Here is a 14,835-nt window from a genome sequence, read left to right as displayed (position 1 = left end):
AATCTTTAAAAAATAAATAAATTTAAGGGACCTACGTAGGGTTATCAATTAAAAACATTTTTAAATGCTTATTTATTTTTGAGAGAGAGTGAGACAGAGTGTGAGCAGGGGAGGGGGAGGGAGAGAGAGAGACAGACAGACAGACAGAATCCGAAGCAGGCTCCAGGCTCTGAGCTGTCAGCACAGAGCCCGAAGCACCGAGATCATGACCTGAGCTGAAGTCGGAAGCTTAACTGACTGAGCCACCCAGGCGCCCCTAGGTTATCAATTTTTAAATTCTGACAAGTAAGGATGTTTTAAAAGCATAATCTATCATCATGGCCAGTAAAAGAACAGATACTTGAGGCCATGAACTCAGATAAAAGGATGGTCCTGTTTGTGCAGGAACAGTTGAAAACCGGATACACATTTCATGAGTAAGCATTCTATAACTACGTTAATAACTGAGATGGTTAATTATGCTATTAAATACATCAACTTGGCTGGGCTATGGGATGCCCAGACTGACGGTTAAACATTATTTCTGAGTGTGTCTGACCTGGGACTTACACCACTGTTCCTGGTTCTCAGACCTTTGTACCCAGACTGGGAACTATACCTTTGGCTCTCCTGAGTGTCCAGCTTGCAGGTGGATCATGGGACTCCTGTTTCTACTAGTTCTGTTTCTCTGGAGAACCCTCACCAATGTGATAACATTTACATAATTCTTCTTTATCAATATATGTCTCAGATTGATAAATAAAAGCAGAGCTGGAGACAAGATCTTGTACACAGATACTTAATTTGGGAGGTACCAGGAGTGAAAGGGCAGGGAAAGTTAATGTATAATACTGTCCTTTTTTTTTTTTCTTAAATGTTTATTTATTTTTGAGAGAGAGCAAGAGAGAGAGAGAGAGAGAGAGAGGCAGAGACAGAGAGTGAGCAGGGAAGGGGCAGAGAGAGGGAGACGCAGAATCTGAAGCAGGCTCCAGGCTCTGAGCTGTCAGCACAGAGCCCAACGTGGAGCTCGAACCCACAAGCTGTAAGATCATGACCTGAGCCGAAGTCAGATGATTAATCGACTGAGCCACCCAGGCGCCCCAATACTGTCCTTCTTACATACAGGCAAACTGCCTTTGAGCGTCTTTACCATTGGAATTGAAAAACCCATCCACCAGATCAGTATCCCATAGTTAAGTTCCAGAAGCTGTGTTGATCTGGCCCAGTAAAACGCTACCCTTGGCACAGCAGTGATGATTGGGCTATATGCCCTTGGCTAAGTTTATGTAGTTTATTACCATTGCCTGCCGTGCTCCATCTGGCTTTTGCAGGAGCCAAACAAGTGAACTGAATGGGGTTAAGACGGGGAACCACCACCCCTGAATCCTCATCTTTGAAGATGGCACTCAGGTCTGGCTCCTGATTTAATGCTGGCTGAGTCAAGACAGGAGGAGGGAACCTCCTGCTGAGTATGTCTGTCCCAATTGTGTGCTCAGAACCAAGGAAATTTCCACAGGGGGGGTCCACGCACACCCTGACCCACTGAGAGACATGCCTCTGCCTGGCCCCATAAGCTCCCACTCTAACTGGGGTCCTTGCTAGCGTTTCAGGTTCTCTGGGGTCACTGCACACATTTCTCCAGTGTATAACTCTGGTAAATAACCACAAATGCCTTTGGGGAATGATTAGAGTATTGCCTCTACTTGTGCTGGCTCTATGGGGTCCCTCCTCTAGTGAATTCTCCCTCCCTTACAATTGCTGGACTCTGGTCTGAGAACTGGGTCAGATTTTTTCTGGTTCCTCAAGTCAAGGCAGCACTGTAGCTGTCGGCCCTTATACCTCCTCCTTTGGAATATCATGGTCAGACAGCCAACGGCATAGATCGCTGGTGTCATGGCCACTGCGGTTGCCACCCTGTCCTCGCTTCATCTACCAACTCTACCTACCTTACTTGTGACGACGAAGTCCAGCTACCTGGCTCTGCTGTTCTGGAACGCTACCATCCTCCGGGGTCCCCAGTTTCGGGACAGTCTGTCCTCAGCATTAGGGACTAGTATTTGGGAACATCTATCATGGATCATAACGGGCTGTAAGAGGTCAAGTCTAGATAGCTCATTCACTTAAAAAAATTCATTTCACGTTTTGATTTTTTTTTTTTAAACTTTCCTATAGAGGTGTGATCCAGAGAAAAGGACACAACTTGCTAAAGATACCTATCAAGTCAGTAGCAGAGCCAGGACTAGACCCAGGTCCCCAGGTTCCTTCACGGAACTTCTGAGGAGGTGCCGGATCTTAGCAGGAGTCTGCCAGACATCTGCAGGGAAGAGGGCGGCGGGAAGAACATTCGAGGCACTCTGTGCAAAGCAGGGAGGCCTGAAGCGGCCCTGGGATTCGGAAATTACAAGTAAAGCTACCTGACTCCAGTGGCGTGCGGGGCTGTGGGGCGAGTTGAGCTGGGGAAGAGGAAGCACTCTGGAAGACGGCAGGGTCAGGGTCAGCGCCCGCGCCCGTAAGAGCTGCACTCTAGCGCGCTCTGGCTGGAGCACGACTGATTGTCCTGGAAGCGGACGGGAAGGCTGCGACAAGGCAGGAAAACAGGGACAAGGGGAGACCACCACAAGGGAGTCGCGCAGAGCGGGCCACCTCTAAGTTTTACCTCTGCTAATCGACAAGCAACAAAGGCCTTCCGCTCCTGCCGGAGCTCAATAACGAGGCGTTCGGCCGGCTGCGCAGCTCGGAGACCCGCCGCGCTCAGGAGCGCAGATCAGCGACCGAACTCCCAGTCCGGCACTCCGCCCACTTAGGCCCGCCGCTCCCCGGTTCCGCCCCGCCCCGCCCCCCGCCTCCCTTCAGCCAATGGCAGCCCTCGGCGCCTTTGCCTTCAGCCAGTAGGCGACGTGGCCTCGGACTCTGACGTCACGGAGTGGGGCCAAAGGTCACGCAAGATGGCGGCGCCCAGGAGGCGCTGAGGCGTGGAGCTAAGGATGGGGCTGGCGGCGCTGGCCGCCAGGGTTCGACTGGGGTGGCGGCTGAGCGGGTCGGGACCGGAGCTGAGGCCGGGGCGAGGGCAGTGGACGGCGGCCGGGCGCTCGCGGAGCCCGCGCGAGGCAGACACGCCCGTGTTCCAATATGTGGGCGAGCGCGCGGCCCGTGCCGACCGCATCTTCGTGTGGGGCTTCAGCTTCTCGGGGGCGCTGGGCGTGCCCACCTTCGTGCTGCCCGGCGCCGGGCCCGAGCCTCGCGCTGGCTCGCGGCCGCGACGCAGGATCCAACCTGTGCCTTACCGCCTGGAGCTGGACCAGAAGGTGCGGGCCGCGCCTCCCTCTCTCGGTCGCGCCCTCCGGCCTCCGCCGCTGCTCCCCGAGGCCCTCTGCGAGAAGTTGGGAAGCCGGGTGGTCCGACGTCAGGGAGGAGGACCCTCGAGTGGGCTGCAGGCCCGGCAGGGGAAGGCGTTAGGGCGCTGCTCGCATTTATCGTTTGGCCGAAACGTGCCCGTTTTGTGCCCGACTGGCGTCCTTCGCACTTCACCCCCGGAGTCGGGGATGTGATCAGTTACAGTTTAATTTCGTTGTGGCTACAGAATATACCTTCTTTACTTTCAGCCCTCTTAAATGTGTCGAGACTTTGTTTCGTAGCCTAGCGTACGGTCTACCCTAGAGAATGTTCCACGTGTGCCTGAAAAGGGATGTGTGTTCGGCTGTTGGCGGAGTTGATGTCAGGTCAAGTTAGTCCGTAACTTCTTGGCTAAAATATTATTTGCTCAGGCAGCTGCAGTGTTCGTCGTTAGCCGCTGATTGTTTTCAACAGATATCCCTGGGGGTAAAGGCTGTTCGCACCGAGTGATATTTGGGTCAGGTCAAATCAATGGAGCCTTGTGAATGGAGTCTTCCGGGGATCCACCAGACAGATGGTTGGGAATGCCCCGGGAGTGGAGCTTTGAAGTTGCTTCAGTCCCTCTCTGACCCCTCCAGTGGCTGCAAGACCGCTGGCTTGCGCTGTAATTGTGAGCTGTTGCTTTTCAGAGCCACTGCAGAGCTGAGCAGAGGTGGATGGGAATAGGTCGAGTTAAAATGCTGCAGAGCTTGCGGTTCTTACTGAAACGCAGCTGCTTTTCTTGAGTAAACATTCCCTAGATTGCTTTGGGTAATTTTCAGAGTTCTGAAAAAATTGGTTCTGACGCTTGCCAGTTCTTTGTTGCCCTTCCATTTTCACTGATGTCACTCAGTCCACGTCCTTGTAATGTAATTACCGAGGTGGTTGGATCACATGTGCCATTTTGCTATGTCTTTCTTGTTTCTCTGTTCGTCCTTTGCTCCCTTCTTTTGTGTTAAATAGGTATTTTTCTAGTGTACCTTTTAAATGCCTTTGTTGGGTGTTTTGCTGTACATTTGAGGAGGTCTTTCTTGAGGTTATAATATCCGTCTTAACTTATCATAGTCTACTTTAGGTTAATAGTGACCTAATTCTGAAAAAAAACTAGAGCAACTTTGTTCCAGCAAAGCTCCATTTCTTCCTCTCCCCTTTATGTGGTTATTGTGATACATATTACATCTTCATACATTTTAAGCCCAGTAATACAATTTTACCATTATTATTTTATGCAATTGTCTTTTAAATCATTTAAGGGACAAAAAGAGAAAAGATTTATTCATGCAGTGCTTTATAAGTTACCTTTATAATTCCGCTAACGGGTGCTCTGTCATTTCATTTCAGCCTGAAGGCCCCCCTTCAGGACTTGTTAAGGTCTACTGAATTTGCTCAGTCTTTGTTTGGGCCTTTCCTGCTATCAGAATTCATTCTTGGTGGACACTTTTTATCTTTTCAGCACTTTGAATATGTCATTCTGGTTTCTGGTCTCCCTTGTTTCTGATAAGAACTTGGCTGTTAAACTTATTGTTCCCTTGTCCTTGCTGAGTCCATTTTCTTTTGATGCCTTCAGGATTTTTCTCTTTGCCTGTCAACAGTTTAACTGTGATTTATTGAGTAGCTTTGATCTGCAGATTTATGTTTTCACAAAATTTGTAAGTTTTCTGCCATTTTTAAAAGTTTTGTTTTGTTTTTTTTTTTCCTCCTCCTCCCCTTTCTCTCTTGCCCTCCTGGGACTCTAATTACATAGATGTTGGTACACTTGATGTTGTGTCCTAGGTCATAGGTCTCTGAGTCACTGTTCTTTTTTCTTCTTTTTACACCCTGTTCTTCGGAATGAATAATTTCACTTGATATTTCTTCAAGTGAACTGCTTCTTTCTTCTGCCATCTCACATCAGCTGCTGAGCCTGTTAGAGAATTCTTTCTCTTTGTTACTGTACTTTACAACCCTAGAAATTCCGTTTAACTTTTTTTTTTAAGTATTTTTAAAAAAATTTTTTTAACGTTTATTTATTTTTGAGACAGAGACAGAGCATGAATGGGGGAGGGTCAGACAGAGGGAGACACAGAATCTGAAACAGGCTCCAGGCTCTGAGCGGTCAGCACAGAGCCCGATGCGGGTCTCGAACTCAAGGACCGTGAGATCACGACCTGAGCCGAAGTCGGACGCTTAACCGACCGAGGCACCCAGGCGCCCCCCGTTTAACTGTTTAAAGTAGGCTCCGTATTCACCATGGGGCTTGAACTCATGACACTGGGATCAAGAGTCAGATGCTGTACCCATTGAGTCAGCCAGGTGTCCCTCCCCCCCCTCCCCCATTTAACTTGTTAATGTTTTTATTTTTACATTCAGATTCCATAGCTGTGAAGTCATTGTCATCATGTTTTCCTTTCGTTCTTTAAACACGGTTTTAAAATATTCTTTGAACAATGGTTTATTGAAGTCTTTGATGAATCCAGCACGTGTCCCCATGGCTTTGGATTCTGATATTTTTCCCTTGAGGTTTTTTGTTTGTTTGTTTGTTTTTTGGTTTTTTAAGTAACTTGTATTCGTCTGTAGAATCCATCTCCCCTGCGGTGCACGGCCACTGATGTCTTTGTTCAGGTTTTTGATTTGTCTCCCTCCCCCTCCTTTTTTTAGCCTGGCTTCTTGAGTGTCGCCCCCATCCGTGTACTTTTGCGGTCAGCCGATGACTTGGCCAGAGGTTGTGCTCAAACACTTTGGGCTTCTAAGGTTTCTACCTTCTACCTTTGATTCTGAGTATAGGTTTGGAGACCACGTTCAGCGATCAGGCTGTTCTCATGTCTGCCTCGGCTTTACGTGGCCCTGGGTGCTCAGGTCTCCCATGTCCCCTCGTGGAGTTTGCCTGTCAGCCGTGGATGTGTGGAGAGCCTTCTGTGACAACGTCATTTCTAGGATCGTTCCATTACCCTTCTGGCTGGTCTTCCTCTCCCCTTGCCCCCGGTCAGGATCGCAACCACAGACTGGCTGAGTTGTGGGTTTGTTTGCCTTGTTTGTTTCCCGCTGAGTTCACTACCAGGCATGAGTTTTCACCTTATATCCTAAAGTACGTCTTTCCTTCCTGGCCACAAAGGTGATCAACCCTGGCCTTTTCAAACTTGTGCACTGAGCTGGAGTAGATGGTCCAGCCCCAGACGGGAAACCTGCAGACTCCCGCTCTTGTTACCTGAAGTTCTAGCAGTCTTTTTTTTTTTTTTTTTAATTTTTTTTAGCGTTTATTTTATTTTTGAGACAGAGAGAGACAGAGCATGAACGGGGGAGGGGCAGAGAGAGAGGGAGACACAGAATCGGAAGCAGGCTCCAGGCTCCGAGCCGTCACCCCAGAGCCCAACGCGGGGCTCGAACTCATGGACCGCGAGATCGTGACCTGAGCCGAAGTCGGACGCCTAACCGACTGAGCCACCCAGGCTCCCCCTCTAGCAGTCTTTCACAAATAAACATTTCTTCCTCTTTTTTTAATGTTTATTTGTTTATTTTCAGAAAGAGAGAGCATGCACGCAGGGGAGGGGCAGAGAGAGAGGGAAGGAGAGAATCCCAAGCAGGCTCTACACTATCAACCTGACATGGGGCTCGAACTCACAAACCGTAAGATCATGACCTGAGCTGAAATCAAGAGTTAGTTGGATGCTTAACCAGCTGAGCTACCCCAGCGCTTCACAAGTAAACATTTCTCAGTCTATTTGCCTTTGATTTCTCCATCCCTGAAATGGTTGAGGTTTGTTTGTTTTTGGTTGTTGTTGTTTCACAATTTTGTCCAATTCTGTACTTTTTTGGGGGGAGAGATTTGCTAACCTCTTCATACCACCATAGTTGGAAGTCCCCCGATGGCACGTTACCACAAAAATTATGTAATGCTGACTGTGTGTAGGTATCATTCAAAGTCCTTTCGCCTGTTAGTAGATTTAATATTATAGTAGGTACTTAGGAGATATTTGTTGACTGTTGAATAAACAGATGATCACAAGCAAAGAGAATAGTTGTAGTGTGCCAGGTATCACCTAAGGATTTATTCCTTTTCTGTGTCTCCTGCTTCCTCACTGGGTCATTTCTGTGGAGTTGGAGCCATTCCAGAAGTGTAGGGGCTCCAGAAGGCCAGAGAACTGAGGTTTTTTGAACATGGCTGCATGTGTGTAAGTTCCATACGAAAATTGTGGGAGAAGATATCACAAGGCAACAGGAGGGGAAAATCACATGTGGATGACAACAAAACAAGGCAAAAGCAAACCACATTTAAAAGAAATATTTTGGGGGCGCCTGGCTGGCTCAGTCGGAGGAGCACACGACTCTTGATCGCAGGGTTGTGAGTTTGAGCCCTGTGTTGGGTATAGAGATGACTTTAAAAAAAAAAATGTTGGGGCGTCTGGGTGGCTCAGTCGGTTGAGCATCCGACTTCGGCTCAGGTCACGATCTCGGGATCCGTGAGTTCGAGCCCCGCATCAGGCTCTGTGCTGACGGCTCGGAGCCTGGAGCCTGCTTCCGATTCTGTGTCTCCCTCTCTCTCTGCCCCTCCCCTGCTCATGCTCTGTCTCTCTCTGTCTCAAAAATAAATTAAAACATTAAAAAAAAATCTTAAAAAAATAATAAATAAATTTACCATAGCTGTGATACGAATTCTTCTTTAGGCACTGGTTTGAGAATGTCACAGTGCCACATAAGGGTTAAGAGCATGCTCTCTGGAAGCAATAGCCTGTAGTTAATCTCTAGGAACCTCAGTTTTCCCATCTGCAGAGTACTGTTATTACTACAACAATAATAATTACCAGGACATTGTACAGCTCTAGGTGAAGTCACATACTATTTATCATAAGGCTTCAGCTTTATTAACTCATTTAGTCCTTACAACAACCCAGTGCGAGAAACACTATTTCTGTTTTACAGAGAGGTGATCTGTCTCAGGTCACAGAGCTGGTAAGGGGTGGACCTGAGATTCAAACAAAGGCAGTTTCACTTTACTACCATGTAAGACCGTGTCGTGGTGAATGGGGTTGATGATAATAACTCGTTCTCGGGTGTTTATGAAGATTAAGTGAGATACTACATATCAACACAATAAATGTTCGGCAAATGTTAGTCGCTATACTTGGGGTACCTGGCTGGCTCAGTCGGTAGAATATGGGACCCTTGATTTCAGGGATTGTAGTTCGAGCCCCATGTTGGGTGTCAAGATTAATTAAAAAGGAAATCTTAAAGAAAAATGTTAACTCGCTACGTTAATAGCACGTGTTCTTTGGGTAAAGAACCTTCATTTATTGCTGAGAAAACTCGATTATCACAAATCAGTGTTTCATGGAACTCTTTTTCAGATTTCATCTGCTGCCTGTGGCTACGGATTCACATTGCTGTCCTCTAAAACCAAGGATGTTACGAAAGTCTGGGGCATGGGACTCAACAAAGATTCCCAGCTTGGATTTCACAGGAGCCGCAAGGATACTAGTGAGTGTTGTCACCTTGGCTTCCCTGTGCCTTGATTGGTCTGAGAGAGCTCCCTTTTGTTTTTCAGAACATGATTACATAAGCCAGACTGGGACAACAGAAAAGATAGCGTCTTAAACGGATGTTATTTGAGACCATCTGGACTAGATTATCAGCCTCTTTGGGAAGGACACTGAACCTTTAGGCTAAAGAGCATTTGCTGATAAGCAAGGGTATTCCTCTTTTTGAGTCTAGTTTATAACTTATCCTTTATCATGGATATGTACGTACAGGAGAAAACAGTATATATGGGGTTTGGTCCTATCTGAGGTTTCAGGCATCCACTGGGGGTCTTGGGATGTATCCCACACGGTTAAGGGGGGGCCGGCTGTACCTTTACCGCCTGGATAAACCTTTTTGTTGTTTCCTTGTTCTCTTAGTCATGTGCCCGTTTTTTGCACAATTTGGATCACTGTATGTTTTCTGCCATTTCCCACTTAGTTTTATATCAAGAGTCTTTTATAAGTCAGTCCTGAAGTCTCGGCTGTGAGATGCCACATTCCATTTGCTGTGCCCTTTACTGGGAGCACCTAGAGGCACGCACAGACATGGGCCGAGTCCTGTAAAGCATGCCATGTCCTGTGGCCAGCTTCAGTTTCCAACTCAATCCTGATTTGTTTTGAAGCAAATCCCAACATTGTTAATTTCATTAGTAAACATTTCAGTATGTATCTAAAAAATAAATAAAAGACCCTTAAAAAACAGCAAGTGCATAAAAATAATGAACAACACGATCCCTTCATATTATCAAATATCCAGTCAGTGTTCAAGCGGTCAGTTGTCTCATCAATGTCGGTAGATTTTTATTTCAGTTTTTAAACATTTGTTTGAATCAGTATCCAGATAAGGTCCCGGCATTGGAATCAGTTGATAAGACCAATGTACGTATGTATGTACAGATTTATTTATTTAAGTAGACTCCACACCAGCGTGGGGCTGGAACTCACGGGACACCAAGAGTCACAGGCTGTCCCGACTCAGCCAGCCGGGCGCCCCCCGTTGATAAGACTTCTTTTAAGTCTATTTTAATCTTTTTTTCCTTGAACAAGGCTTATTGGCCGAAGAAATGACTTTGGCAACGAAGTCATCCAGCTTTATTTGTGAAACAAAGAAATGAGGGGCGCCTGGCTGGCTCAGTCGGTTGAGCAGAGACTATGTAAAAATAAAATCTTTGAAAAATAAAAACAAAAAGAAGAGAAACCACATTGGTTACCCTATAGAATTCTCCAGTCTGGAGTTTGCTGAATGTATCCCTGTGGTGCCATTTAACACGATCCTCTGTCCTCTGTATTTCCTGTCAATTGATAGCTGCATTTAGAGCCGGACCCACCCACTGACCCTCCAACCCTTCCCTCTTTCCTTCCTTCCTTCCCCCCCCTCCCCTCTTTTTTAGAGCCAGATTCCTTTTAAATGTTAGGTAATTACTGCTTCCCAGGCCCTTCAGGCTGAGTAATGGGGTATGTGAATCACTCTTTAGTATTTGGAAGCACCACATATTTTCAGCTAATGAGGCTGCGTCTGCTGACAGCATTGCCCAGTTTCTTTGATTTTGCCTCGAATGACATCATCTCATAGTGATAAAGCAGTTACTCCATGCTGATCGAAAGGTCTCTCTGAATATTCTATCAGTCGCTGACGAATACAAATGAGCAAGCGTGCTCTTGTGACCGTAACAGTGCCGTTTTTTCGGTAGAGTCTTTTTAAACACGGGGTCCATAGGAGAAACCACGGGAGTTGTTAGTGACAAGTTGAGAACTGGTACTTGCAGACCTTAACCTCAGTCAACATTACAGATGTTAAAATGAAAAGCTCTTTGTTTAAAACCTGTAAGGGGAATTCCCCACGTAGGCCATTCTGGCTTCTCCTGCAGGATTGTAAAGAACATTAGGGTTCTTCTGTAGAGTGACTTCTAAAAAACGTTGTCGGGGCGCCTGGGTGGCGCAGTCGGTTAAGCGTCCGACTTCAGCCAGGTCACGATCTCGCGGTCAGTGAGTTCGAGCCCCGCGTCGGGCTCTGGGCTGATGGCTCGGAGCCTGGAGCCTGTTTCGATTCTGCGTCTCCCTCTCTCTCTGCCCCTCCCCCGTTCATGCTCTGTCTCTCTCTGTCCCAAAAATAAATAAAAAACATTGAAAAAAAAAATTAAAAAAAAAAAAATAAATAAAAAAAAATAAAAAATAAAAAACGTTGTCCCTCACTTGCTTATTTAAAATTCACATTTTCCTAAAAAAAAGATAATAAATAATAAAATTAAATTAAATGAGAAATTCCTAAGTAATTAATTAATTAACTAAAGCTCTACACCCAACATGGGGCTCGAACTCACAATCCCTGAGATCAAGTCGCACGCACTACCGATTGAACCGGCCAGCTGCCCCTAAAAATTTTTTTTTTTTTTTGACCAGAGAGCATATTCGTGTACCTTTAGAATCCCAACAGTGCGGTAGAATGTATGGTGAAAAGGCTGCTTTCTGCCTCTGCCCTCCTAGCCACGCGGTTTTTCCCCGGGAAGACAACCTGTCCACAGCTTCCACTGTCTCCTTCTAGAGGGATTTAGCGTATAGGCACACGGATGCCTCTACGCGTTCTTTCCACCTCCTTCTAGCGTAAGCAGCTTTAACATAAGCGGTATCGTCCAGTATATGCTGCTGTTTTCCTTCCTGAGAAATGGTAGTGGGTATGACAGGAGCAAAATGCTTTCCTTTCTCTGGCCGCAAATGGTGCTCGCTGACGCGGGGAGGCTAATTAGACTCTGTCCGATTTTCAGCCGCCCGATGCGTCCTGGAGGGTGTCGTGGGTCCAGAAATGGGGAGCGGGCCTCTGGGCTTCGCTCTGCCCCTCGCCTGCGTGCCTTGAGTAGCCGCTGTGATCTCTGGCCGCGGGGCAGCGTGGTGTGGGGGGTGATCTCTAACGCCCGAAGCGCTGTGCCTCTCCGCCAGTGTGACGTGCTGTGACGCCGGCCGTCCTCGTTTCAGCCAGGGGATACGAGTATGTGCTGGAGCCCTCGCCTGTGCCGCTGCCTCTGGACAGACCCCAGGACACGCAGGTGCTGCAGGTCTCGTGCGGCAGAGCCCATTCCCTCATCCTCACAGACCGCGAAGGAGGTGAGCGGGCCTGCTCCGGGTTCCCGGGGGAGTGGGGGAGCCGCGCGGTTGCCCTTGGGTCCACCGTGGCTCGTTTGCTTGAACCGCACCTCATCAGTGAGGCTGTCGGCACTTCCCCAGCGAGTCGGTAGGATGGCTCAGGGTCACCACGTTGGGCAGACTCTGCTAGCTCTTTTGTGTTCTCTCCTCTCTGCGATTCTTCGAAAACCTTAGGGATTTGGAAATGTGACCGCGCATACCGCAGCAAGGCCTCCTGCTCGCTTTGCTGTGAAGTCCCCGAGCTGGGCTGTGGGGGCGTGTGTGCGCGTGCGTGTGTGGAGACAGCTCTTTCCCTTGTACTGAAAGAAGCCCGTTTGCTAATACTTGTTTCACTTGGTGGGCTTCGGAGTCCAGATAACACCGACTTTCTCCAGAAGACCGGTGGTGTCTACGGAAAGGCCCACTGGACTAGATTTTTCCAATTTCATCTTCTGGCTAAGCATGCTTTGCGGGAAAAGGCCACGGTGGCGTTCAGGAACTCTTTCAAGAGTAGCTTTGACGTGGAGGGCAACCTAGTGACAGGTCCAGGGAGTGGGGCTGTTGGGGCCTTCCCCAGGATGGGCTGGCCTCAAAACGTGGAGTTCTCGAGAGGTGGGACGAGGGCCTGGGGGGGAAGGCAGAAGGGACAGTCACGGTGGCCCGGGCTGTTGGTGCGGGGCTAGACCCCAGCACGCCTGTGGGTGTGCCTGCCGGGCTGGGGTTGTCAGAGAAGGAGGTCAGGAGGCGGTGAGGATGAGCGGTTGGACTAAGACCACTTCCGAGACCGCCTTGCAGTCCTGACGTGCGGGGATCCCGTGAACCTGCAGAATGGTTTTAATCGGTGGTGGTATTCTTCAGTCTTCAGCATGGGAAACAATTCTTACGGGCAGTGTGGAAGAAACGTGGTCGAAGATGAAATTTACAGGTGAGTGCCCCAAAGGACTGCCCTTCCCCAAGTTGCGTTAAGCATTTAACGTTTCTCGTGTGGTTACTAAGTGATGGACCCATGGAGCAGGGAACTGCAGGCTTCCTGACGCCTGAGAGGGGCAGTGAGAAGTCACTGGAAAGCTGTGCCATTGTTCCCTTGTGGGTTGAGCTCCGGACATTAGCTTGGTGGAAGAGAGGGCGGGCTAGCGTTGATTGTGGTGTGTAGAACTTATTTCCAGTTAGGTTTTTTTTTAAGTTTATTTATTAAAAATTTTTTTTTTCAATGTTTATTTTTGAGAGAGAGAGAGAGAGAGAGAGACAGTATGAGTGCGGGGGGGGGGGGGGGGGCAGAGAGAGAGGGAGCCACAGAATCCGAAAGCAGGCTCCAGGCTCTGAGCGGTCAGCACAGAGCCCGACGCGGGGCTCACACCCACGAACCATGAGATCATGACCTGAGCTGAAGTTGGATGCTCAACTGAGCCACCCAGGCGCCCCAGTTTATTTATTTATTTTGAGAGAGAGAGAGTGACAAGTAGGGGAGAAGGGTAGAGGGAGAGAGACAATCCCAAGCAGCCTCTACGCTCCACGCAGAGCCTGATGTGGGGCTTGAACTCACAAACCGTGAGATCATGACCTGAGCCAAAATCAAGAGCCGGATGCTCAACTGACTGAGCCTCCCAGGTGCCCCTCCAATTAGTTTTTTATTTTTACCAAATTAATTAATTAAAATTCCTCTCTGTTCCATTCTTTATGTGTTTATATATATAATATATATATAATATATAAAATATGTATGTAATATATAAAATATATATAATATAAAATATATATAATATATAATATATGTATAACACATAAACTTTTTTAAATGTTGCTTATTTTTTAGAGAGCATGAGCAGAGTAGAGGCAGAGAGAGAGAGGGGAACCGAGGATTCAAAGTGGGCTCCACGCTGACGGCAGTAAGCCCAATGTGGTCTCAGACCCACGAACTGTGAGATCATGACCTGAGCCGAAGTCGGACGCTCAACCAACTGAGCCACCCGGGAGCCCCTTGTTTGTTTTAGTCTTTAAAAGAATTCCCCTCTCCTTCCTCACATTATACTGTTGGGTCTAAATTCCAGTCTCATCTCTGACATCGTATTAAAATTGCCAAAGGGGGGACCCCTGGCTGGCTCAGTCAGTAGAGTGTGTGACTCTTGATCGCAGGGTCGTGGTGAGTTCCAGGCCCACATTGGGTGTGGAGCCTACTTAAAAAAAAAAAAAAAAACCACCGAAGGGATGTTGTTTTGTTTTGTTTTACTTTCATGCTTAGGCCTACCCCTGCCTTACATTTGACCTTGAGAATTTCCCTAATAGTTACTGTGTGCCTGTGGGGGGCAGCCATCAGGGGTGACAAGAGGGGGCAGGACCACACAGTGCTTGCCGTGACCGTATCTTTTGTTTCTCCCCAAATTGCTTCTGGCTGCAGCGAAAGTCACAGAGTCACTAGACTGCAGGACTTCGAAGGTCAGGTGGTTCAGGTAAGGGACACGTGCTGAGAGCCACTCAGCCAGCCCCCGGGGGTGCTTTTGCAGGGGTGAAAGCTGGGTGGGGTGACGGCAACTCGGTTAGGGCAGTTTTCTGAATTGGTGAATTATTCTAGTAAAAAGTCTTGGCTGCCTCCTGTAGGTCAGGAGAGTGTTGATTTACGCTAGGTTATGGGGGTACAGAGTGTAATAAGGTTTGGGGGTAACCCTCTAGGGGGCAGAGACAAGTGAGGCTAGCTGTGTCACAGTGTCCCACAGCGCTCTGTGTGTGTCCCAGGCTGGCTGCATCTGGCCCACCATTTTATTTCCATCCCTGGTGCAGTGCCTGGCACGTGGTAAGTACTTATGAAAAATCCTTAGATACATAAGCGGGTGCGTACACGAAGGGCTCTGAGCGCAGGAGGTCTGTTAAGTCTGCCAGG

The 14,835-nt window shown here is 48.0% G+C and overlaps 1 protein-coding gene across 3 annotated transcripts in view; it reads left to right on the top strand.

Annotated features, from left to right (window-relative positions):
- The first annotated feature begins 2,900 nt into the window (after positions 1–2,900).
- Positions 2,901–14,835, top strand: part of RCC1L (RCC1 like) — a 34,382-nt gene continuing 22,447 nt past the window's right edge. For all 3 annotated transcript variants that reach the window (XM_019421721.2, XM_019421722.2, XM_019421724.2), the window contains exons 1-5: positions 2,901–3,284; positions 8,673–8,802; positions 11,814–11,942; positions 12,819–12,885; positions 14,356–14,407. In XM_019421721.2, the coding sequence (XP_019277266.2) occupies positions 2,964–3,284; positions 8,673–8,802; positions 11,814–11,942; positions 12,819–12,885; positions 14,356–14,407 (699 nt within the window). In that variant the 5' untranslated portion in view covers positions 2,901–2,963. The remainder of the gene's footprint in view (positions 3,285–8,672; positions 8,803–11,813; positions 11,943–12,818; positions 12,886–14,355; positions 14,408–14,835) is intronic.

Source organism: Panthera pardus, unplaced genomic scaffold (assembly GCF_024362965.1).
Source record: "Panthera pardus isolate Hobbes unplaced genomic scaffold, ASM2436296v1 HiC_scaffold_4, whole genome shotgun sequence".
Lineage (NCBI taxonomy): Eukaryota > Metazoa > Chordata > Mammalia > Carnivora > Felidae > Panthera > Panthera pardus.
The sequence above is the reverse complement of the archived record's forward strand: the minus strand, read 5'-3'. Positions and strand labels throughout refer to the sequence as shown.